This window comes from Seriola aureovittata, chromosome 17 (assembly GCF_021018895.1).
Source record: "Seriola aureovittata isolate HTS-2021-v1 ecotype China chromosome 17, ASM2101889v1, whole genome shotgun sequence".
NCBI classification, from domain to species: Eukaryota; Metazoa; Chordata; class Actinopteri; order Carangiformes; family Carangidae; genus Seriola; species Seriola aureovittata.
The window spans coordinates 3,328,946-3,338,036 of record NC_079380.1 but is presented as its reverse complement, the minus strand read 5'-3'; the positions used below and the strand labels follow the sequence as shown (position 1 = coordinate 3,338,036).

General features: G+C 40.8%; 1 protein-coding gene across 4 annotated transcripts; it reads right to left on the bottom strand.

Annotated features, from left to right (window-relative positions):
* Nucleotides 1–329: 329 nt before the first annotated feature.
* aldh3b1 (aldehyde dehydrogenase 3 family, member B1) lies at nt 330–8,601 on the bottom strand. Of its 4 annotated transcripts, none has more exons than XM_056401133.1 (10): nt 8,217–8,601; nt 7,139–7,308; nt 6,794–6,904; nt 5,687–5,807; nt 4,895–4,980; nt 4,320–4,401; nt 3,212–3,604; nt 1,651–1,817; nt 1,453–1,552; nt 330–696 (listed from the first exon to the last, which is right to left on the bottom strand). In XM_056401133.1, exons 2-10 carry the CDS (start codon nt 7,298–7,300, stop codon nt 509–511), a joined length of 1,410 nt encoding a protein of 469 aa, XP_056257108.1. In that variant the 5' UTR covers nt 7,301–7,308; nt 8,217–8,601; the 3' UTR covers nt 330–508. The 4 variants fall into 4 exon arrangements, with proteins under 4 accessions (XP_056257108.1, XP_056257107.1, XP_056257106.1 ...); XM_056401132.1 differs by having other exon boundaries at nt 7,139–7,338; nt 8,298–8,601; XM_056401131.1 differs by having other exon boundaries at nt 8,298–8,599.
* Between the last annotated feature and the right edge of the window lie 490 nt (nt 8,602–9,091).

The following is a 9,091-nucleotide window of genomic DNA, read 5'->3' as shown; positions in this document are numbered from 1 at the left end:
CAAACTGACAGATTCACAATGAGGTCGTCAAAACACTTCCACTGTTCTCACCACCTAAAGATTTCAGTGCAAGGAGATAAAAGTAAGCTGACAGAAATTCCTAGAAATTTAGATATCTGAGCCCGTGCAGAGTTTTATCAATTTAAAAAAAAAAAACAACACAAAAAAATCTTTTTTCTCCAATCTGTGCCAAAACACATGAGCTCAGAAGGTAAGCATGTGACTTAAACGCAGTGATTAAAGGTAGGAATTGTTCTATTGAAGAGAAAATACAGGTCATAATATTTTCTAAAAACACTGTAAATTACAAAATTACAATCGGTTGCAAAATGAAAAGTGTGAAAAGGGACAAAACAAGTATGTTAATACACACACACACACACACACACACATTAAAAAAAGAATGATTAATCCTGTTTCTACATTAACTTCCAACATTCACTCATGCACAAAGTATAAAAAAGCTCCACTATCTACACACACACGCACACACACACACAGCTTGTCATCACATGAGCGAGCAGCTGCTCTTGGGTGACGTGGTCCAGCGCAGCCAGCCCAGCTTTTCGTCGCTGTACGGAGGGTAACGCAGGCCGTTGAGCCTCTCCAGAGCCCAGCCGCGCAGCATGCAGGCCCGCTGGTGGCTGAACGTCTCGAAGCCCCAGCGGCCGTGGTAACTGCCCCAACCACTGGCCCCTGGACGACACAGTGAAAACCAGAACACCAGTCAAAAAACACAGATAAGGAGGAGAGGCAAACTTACATATGTTCCAGTCCAGACTAGAAATGACTGAGAAACTATCATCTCAGTGTCAGTGTGGGAATATTCTCCGACATGATCAAACGGACTCAGAATAATAACAAGCCAATGTTAAAGACCCCCTCCAATGAAAATCCAGTGTTTAACCCTGTTAACATATTACTATGAACCAATGATAGTCACATAACAGATTCAGACAGCCAGGGTTTCATATGTCACAGACCTAAGGAACCAATCCTGTCAACTTGTGAGGACAGGGGGCGGGGCTAAATAAACCTGAAACCTTGTCAGCACAGAGAGCCACAAACCACATAAACAAATAAAAGATGCTAACTGCGCTAACTGTTCTGATCCGTCTGCTAGTCTTTGGTTCTGGTCTCAACAGACTCCTCATCTGAGTCTGACTGAGGCTCAAACATGTTTCCTCCTCTAACCATCTTGATACTCTCTGCTCTCTCACCTGTCCACCTGGAGCCAGCAGGTGGTGGGCGGGGCCACAAGGCCTGATCCAGATTTCTCAATCAGGAAGTAAGAGAAGATGAGCTTCAGACCCAGTTTTAAAATTTTGATTTTTTTTGAAAACCATGTTAAACAAGATATAAATCATAGTAGAGGATGTTTACACTCTGAATCTGAACCAGTGATCACATGAGTGGGAGATCAGAGACACTTTAGAACAGGGTCACACCTACCTACACCTCCAAAAGGCAGACTTGGCAGGGTCATGTGGATGATCCCATCATTGGAGCAGAATCCTCCGCTGCTGGTCTTCTCCAGCACCGTGTTGACCACCTCCAAACAAAAATTAAACAGTAAAATTACAAGATAAAAATATAAGACGATATGTCTGTAGTTGTGAGGCGGGAGTTAGCAGAGTTGTGTGTTCTTACAGAGGATTCATCAGAGAAAACATAGACAGCCAAAGGTTTCTCTTTACGGTTGATGAAGTCGATGCCTTCCTCCAGAGTCTCCACGGTTAGGATGGGCAGGATGGGGCCGAAAATCTCCTCCTCCATCAGGGAGTCGTCTTCAGACACGTCCACCAGCACTGTTGGAGCTGAGGAGAGCACAGGACCAGAAGCCTTTACGGTGTGTGTGTGTGTGTGTGTGTGTGTGTGTGTGTGTGTGTGTGTGTGTGTGTGTGTGTGTGTGTGTGTGTGTGTGTGTGTGTGTATATATATATATATATATATATATAATATATATATATATATATATATATATATATATAATATATATATATATATATATTTCAATACATCAAGAAATTATCTACATTCAGACACAATGTGGATGATGCAGAAACTTTGCTTTATGGAATTATGAAATTTTATCTCTGAACGCCCCCAAATTCTTCCAGCAATACCAGCAATTATTAATTTATTAGTTATTAGTTTATTCTACATTAATGCATAAACCCAGATGTTTATTTATCGCAACAACAGAGACTTGGAAAGAGTTTCCATTCCCTGCCTCCCTACATGTTCTTTAGAAATTGATGTAATTTAATACAAAATCAAAAACGCCACCAAATTGCACCTATTTTAAAGCTGAACTAGACAGTTTCACACTTATTTATACTTTACTTAATTAGTATCCAGACGTCACTGGGCTCTTGCTCTCTTACTGTTTCTGAGCACTGACTCAAACCTGATATAAACAACTGAAGTTAAAATCATACAGGTCAGTGCAAGATTCTACCGTTCAGGACCTCGTTTCCCCAAACGCATCTAAAATGATCACAGACGCCATCTTATGAACCTTCTTAAACATAATAAGTGTTTCCCTAAACTAAACAATCGTCACTGAAGACGCTCGAATCAGGAACCTGCAGGAGGAACCAGAAACTACATGATTTATAAAAGTATTTAAATCGCTTTAGTTCATTTTTAAGTCTTTACTTTCATCATGACCATTAATGTTATTTAAGAGACATTTAATGTAAAATGAGTGATAATGTTTCAATTCCAAAATTAAGAAAACACACACACACTAACTGATCAACAACTGTCCTGTGTAACTGATGTCACAGTTTCTATCTTCATCCCCCTCTCCCTCTTCTCACCTAAAGTATTCGTCTCCTCTGACTGAACAGACACTTTCCTGATGTTATCAGGTTGCACGGTTACATCCTGTAGCTTTATGAAGATCACTGATCGCTATGAAAACAATCATTTACCTGTTTTTCCACTCGGCTCCGCTGAGGGGAAATACCCGGTATACACTCAGAGTATCTTATCAGTATCTTGTAATATCTCTTAAATCAAGGATGTTAAACTGGCACGAGCACATTGCCGCTCCTCCTCTCGTCGTTTGTGGGTAAACTATGTCAGCCATGTTGCTCGTTAAGAGTTAAGCTTTAATAACAGGTTACCTTCGGGAGTTTTTGTATGAATGCTGGGCTTTCTCTGTTGTACTGTGAGACGCTGTGTAGAACAGGGTATCACCTACCTATGTACTTGTCCTCCTGGTCGCTCTCTCCTCCCAGAACAACTTTACCACTGGACTTCTTGAGCAGTTCCATCAGACGCATCCAGTGCCGGGGTGACACGATGCGGGACAGGTCGGGACACTTCTGGGGCTCCTTGCTGTAGAAACCCTCCAGGGCTTCCCGCAGTGCCGGCAGCAGGGCGTCCCGCGTGGCCAGCGAGCACAGAACGTAGTCCGGAGCCACGCAGCTCTGGCCCGCGTTGAAAAACTTAGCCCACGCCAAGCGGCGAGCAGCAGCTGCGATGTTCACCCGACCATATATGAAGCACGGACACTTCCCGCCCAGCTCCAAGGTCACTGGGGTCAAGTGGACCGAAGCCGCCTGCAGGATGCTGCGAGCCACGGTCTGAGAACCTGAAAGAGAAGTGAAAGGTTAATGTCCAAAGAGAGGATGAGATTCTGTCTCTGATGAGCATGAACTACATTTCTACATTTCATGACAACACAGCTGCTAGAAAAGATGATTATTACTTTACTGTCAGACGCTAATTTTACATTATTAAGTAACCTGCTTATTTGAAGATTCAGTGTTCCACATCAAGGAAACAAAAAACATTTTCCTACCATGGAAACATCGCTATAGTACAGTCATTTATACAATCAAAAAGATGCTGAAAAACATGGCTTTATTTCAAGCTGACTGAATTATTGTAATTCCACTTTTTACTGGCCTCCAAATAAAAAAAAACTAAAAAAACACCACCACCACAATAAATCAGACTTCAGCTCATTAAAACTCTGCAGCTTGGCTATTAACCAGAACCAGGAGGACAGAGCACTTCAGTCAGTTTTAGCTTCCTGTTACATTTAGAATTGATTCTAAAGCTCCTCCTCCTTAGATACAAAGCCCTTAATGGGCGAGGACCAAGCTATATTGCTAACTCCCTGATCAACTACAAATCTGTTGATAGCAGAGTGATGCTTTGGATCTTAGCATGTATTTGTTGTGTTCTTGTCCAAGACAAATTGCTGACGTTGTGGTCTTGAGACCAGTTTAAAAGGGGTAATATAAATGTCTACATTTACAACACCGACATGCAGTAAACGGATCCATCCCGGAGGTTTTTACCTGTGTAGAAGATGTGGTCAAAGCGATTCTGCAGAAGCGCTTTGGTCTCCTCCGCTCCACCACTAACAACTGCATAACAGTCCTGTCAAATTAAGAGTCCCACTTTAATTAGTGTCGGATGCACTGTGTCAAGCTCACAGATACTCAAAAGAGCTGTATCCTATTGGTGTATACATCAGCCAATGATTAAGAGGAAACTGCAGAACAGACAAGTCAAAGATATGTTTTAGAAACAGTTTGTCCATCACGTCGTTCATCCACCTGAAGGCAAATAAGCTCGTCTTTCAACTGTAAAATGAGTCATGTCATGGCTCATTTAATATATTGGTCACCACTGAAGTCCATACAACACGTTGCACAACTCTTCTCCAGTACTTCTCACATCTCTTTATTTTTGAGATTATGAGATTGATGATTGATCGATCGATCGATCACAGGTTCATGTTTTTAGCCTTCTATTATTGTTAAAAAATAACACAACTGGCCACACAACACTGACTTTGTAGATTTAACAGAAGAAATAACACAATCAAACACATCTCGGGACCAAAAGAAAACCTGAGACGATGCTTTACCTGAGACAGATACTTGGGGATGAGTTCTGCTATCAGACTGTCTGTGGCAGCACTGACCTCTGAAGGCTTGACCACTATACAGTTTCCTAGTTGGAGACATCAACATAAACAACAACAACCAGTAAAGACTTCAGTGATATTAGTAAATTGCACATTGTTTCTAAGAGTGTTTAGAGGCCACATTTAGCTTGTAAAGCCTCTAACCTCAGCCACATTTACTGAGACCACTGCATCATGAAGTCAGAAATGCTGCTATTATCTACTGGCTTCATGTAACGTTGTGTTATTGCTGTGTTAATGACCTTGAATCTTGACATCTAACACATGAGTCAGCTACAGACCAGCCGTCATCATGCGAGGACCTGCCTTTAATTGTAGGTTTGAGAAAAAGAGCTTGTGAATGCAAAGCAAAACGTAAGACTTCAATTTACTAATAAATATTTAATGTGTTAACACTGGATCACATGACAGGTCACTCAAGTATCACCTAGATCTGCTGCTCCCCTCAGTTCTGTTCAGCTTTACAGCGTCTTTTAGCTCATCTTTTTGGGTTTTACTGGCTGCGCTGGTTTCCAGTAGCAACAGCATGAACCGGTTTAATTTTTCAGGGTGGGAGTTTGTGGGACAGAAAACCGAAACAAAAAGCTAGTGAGGCTAAAATGCTCCATGGACCTGAAGGGAACTGGTGATGACTTAATGTTGCCATTTGATTTATTATTATTTATAAAAAAAAAAATAAAAAAAAATTGATTATTGCAGTTTGAACAGCTCAGATGTGGATGTGAATGATACCTGCTGCAATAGCCGCAACCATAGGTAGGATAAGGAGTTGCAAGGGGTAATTCCAGGCCCCGATGATTAACACGACTCCTAACGGCTCCCTCTTTACAAAACAGTCATCTAGTTTTGTGGCCTGAAAATGGACAAATAAAAAACTATAAAGCAAAACACACATTTTGAAAATACAGCACATAAACATACAGTATGTGAACATCATTTCTGTCATCCATTTTAAATGCAAAGGTTTCCTTTTATTTAAAACTTTAAAGAGCAACTTAAAGGGGTACTCCAGTGATTTTTTGTCAGCAATACTAAATGTACGGTGGCCCTGAGAGTTCAAACTACTGCAACTTAGGAAAGCACACGTAAACAGACAAAACACAAACAAATTCAGAAAACATCATCAATTTGACAACGTGTACTCACAACACAACCAGATACACAAACACACTGCAAATACTCACAAAACGACGTTGTTTCCAGGGGGACACTAAAAAGTGATGAACCCGGCCGGGACGCACTTGTTGTTCATACTTTGTGACTTTTGAAGTTAAAAGCATTGAACTACAAGTATGTAAGTATTATAATTCATCCATGCAAGCGTGTCCCAGTTAGGTCCATCACTTGTTTGTGTCGCCTGGAAAACACTTCCATTGTGTTGCGAGTATTTGCAGCACGTGTGTTGTCAAACTGATGAAGATAGTTGATAGTTGTTTGTGTTTTCTTAAGTTGCAGTGCGTTGAGCACTCAGGGCCACCGTATAAATCACTGGAATACCCCTTTAACTCCAGCTGAAAAGAAAAAGATTTTTCTGGTCTCCAGAGGTTTAACGTCTCGACTCGCTGCAGTGATGTAGAAATGTACCACTGGGTGTGTCAGTACTTGGTGACATCACATTTGAGTCGGTCCTGGGTTTGGTCAAAAGTAAAAACAAACTTCTCAGCCTGGTGCTTAATTATCCTTTAACTTTGTAAACCGAAAACCTTTGGCAATGTGTAATGGTAATCACACAAGATAAGATCAAGACATCATTTAATTATGGTATACAATAAAAATGATAAAGCATTATAATGTAAGTATATGAAATGTATGTTTTTGATAAATCATTGTTAAACCTACCAGGTTTTTGCTGACATACTCTGGCTGCATCCAGCTTTTGAAGTTAGCGATGGCATGGTGCAACTCATTGATCACAATGACAACCTCAGACAGGATGGCCTCAAACTTTGGCTGATGTACCAAGAAAGAGAAAAGAGTTAGTGCTTATTGAGTACAGTTGATATTTGTACATATTGTTTAATGTGTGAATTTCTCACAAATGTGTAGCAGGGTTGTTACAGGCTTTAAAAATACTGAACTGCAAAGAAACAGCTGTGCAAAACAAAACTTTGAGGAAGTAGAGTGTGTGCATGTGTGTGTGTGTGTGTGTGTGTGTGTACACGACACGTGAGCACAGTCTTGTACCTTGGCGAGGTCGTTGTGCAATGCATTTAAAATCTGTTCCTCGTTGTCTTTGACCATGGACATCAGCTTGGTCAGCTGTGTTCGACGAAACTGCTCTGGTATTGTGACACCTGAACGAAACGATGACCGCAGCCTATCAACTACCTGACTATGGGTTTCCATTCTTTCACCTGGAACACACACAGGCAGATTCAAATAAGCTGAAACAGAGAAAAGCAAGACAAAAAAAAAAAAAAAAAAAAAAAAAAAAAAAAAATCACATTTGAGAGGATGTAACAGGCAAATGCTTGTTTTTAAAAACAAAAAACAAGAAAAAAAAAAAAAAAAAAAAAAAAAAAACTTGATTCAGTGTTGATCTGTCATTTCAGCATTTGGTGTCAACCATTAATTGTTTGTGTATAAGAAGTGTACATTTTAAGTATTCCTCTGTGTAATTTCCAAGCATACCCTGTTATTTGCAACCCCGTGGAATTGAGTTATAGCTCCATGAACTGAGGCGCCTGTTCATTAGCTGTGGAGCTGTTCAAGAAGTGAAATGATCCACGAAGACGCCAGAGTGAGCCTTCAAAACCCAGGGAAAACTAATGGGTTTTTCTAGGGAGCCTCAAGCAATTTCGCAATATTTCGCCGCGGAGAGGAAACATTTGTAAAAAATTCTGTAAGACGAATTTACTACAACACTTTAACGATTCACCAGATGTATTCAAGTGTATGGCTGTTCTCATTCACTTTAGCGGGAAAGCAAAAAACACATAAACTGTGATATTTGTCAATGGAGTTTGGCACACCACTGTCTGACCATGACAGTGACATTCACCGAATTAGTGTTACTTGCAGCTACTGTTAAAAAGCCAGAGATTAGCGGTAAAGAGTTAGTTTTACTAACTTGTTTTAGTTTAAATGAACTGACATGATATTATGTTTAATAATAATCATTATGATAAAAGAAGTGCAGACAGTTACAGCTTGTGTAACACAAAGCTGTGATTACCTGAGGAAAGTAGCAGGTTAGTGTGAGAGCAAATCTTTCCCCTTTTCCCTGGAATTTAAGGAATTTTCTATTTCTAAAAAAACTTACTATGATATCCATCCACGGGAATTAGTGTTTGTCAAATACATAAATTTAAATCCAGAAGAAGTAATGTTTAGCCTTGACTACCTGTTAATGTGAGTTTTGTCTCTCAAACCGCACAGCTCCGCAACCCCCGTGCCGATGAGATGATGACTGGTGGGAGCTCTTTTGTTTCCGGGTGTTCTCCCTTTTCTAACTACCGGTTCGCCTTGGACGCCCATCGAAACGGGGAGGTGGAGCCGCTTTAGTCGATCTTGAAAAACTAGCAGTACAACTTGTCAGACGGGAGAGCAGTGACCTTGTGTGTTCAGCGTGGAGCTCCATGTGCAAACTGTCACCCATTTATTCAGTGCGCCGTGCAGCTGCTGTTGCAGCCCCCGTCGGCCTGGTTTACTGCGGCCTGTCTAGCTATTCAAACTCTGACCTCTCCTATCTACACGGCTGCAGCACCACAGCTCACTGCGTGTTTCTGAGTGTGCTCCAGAGGGCTGATGATTGGCTGATTGAATAATTGCATGAGGTGTATTCATTATGCTGTCAGCCATTGAGGATTATCTGAGGAGAGGGCATCACATATTAACAACTACAAAGCTGAAGCTTGTACAAAGTGTTTATGAAGTGTTAAAAATGTGATGTGACGTGTTTTTACTTCAGTAACAGGGTAGAACAGCCTGCAGGAAAAAGACATGTCCTCGTTCTCTTGAGTCTTCAAAACACTTTCACCCTCTCAACTTTTGTTACCAAACTGTACATAAATTAAAATATTACAACATGGAACTGTGCTTCAGACTCGAGTACTGAGGTACAATGTTTAAGCTGTGCAGATACTTTGGCCTTAATGTAGTTGTGTGCATTCGTGTTAATAATTGTTTTGTGTTCTT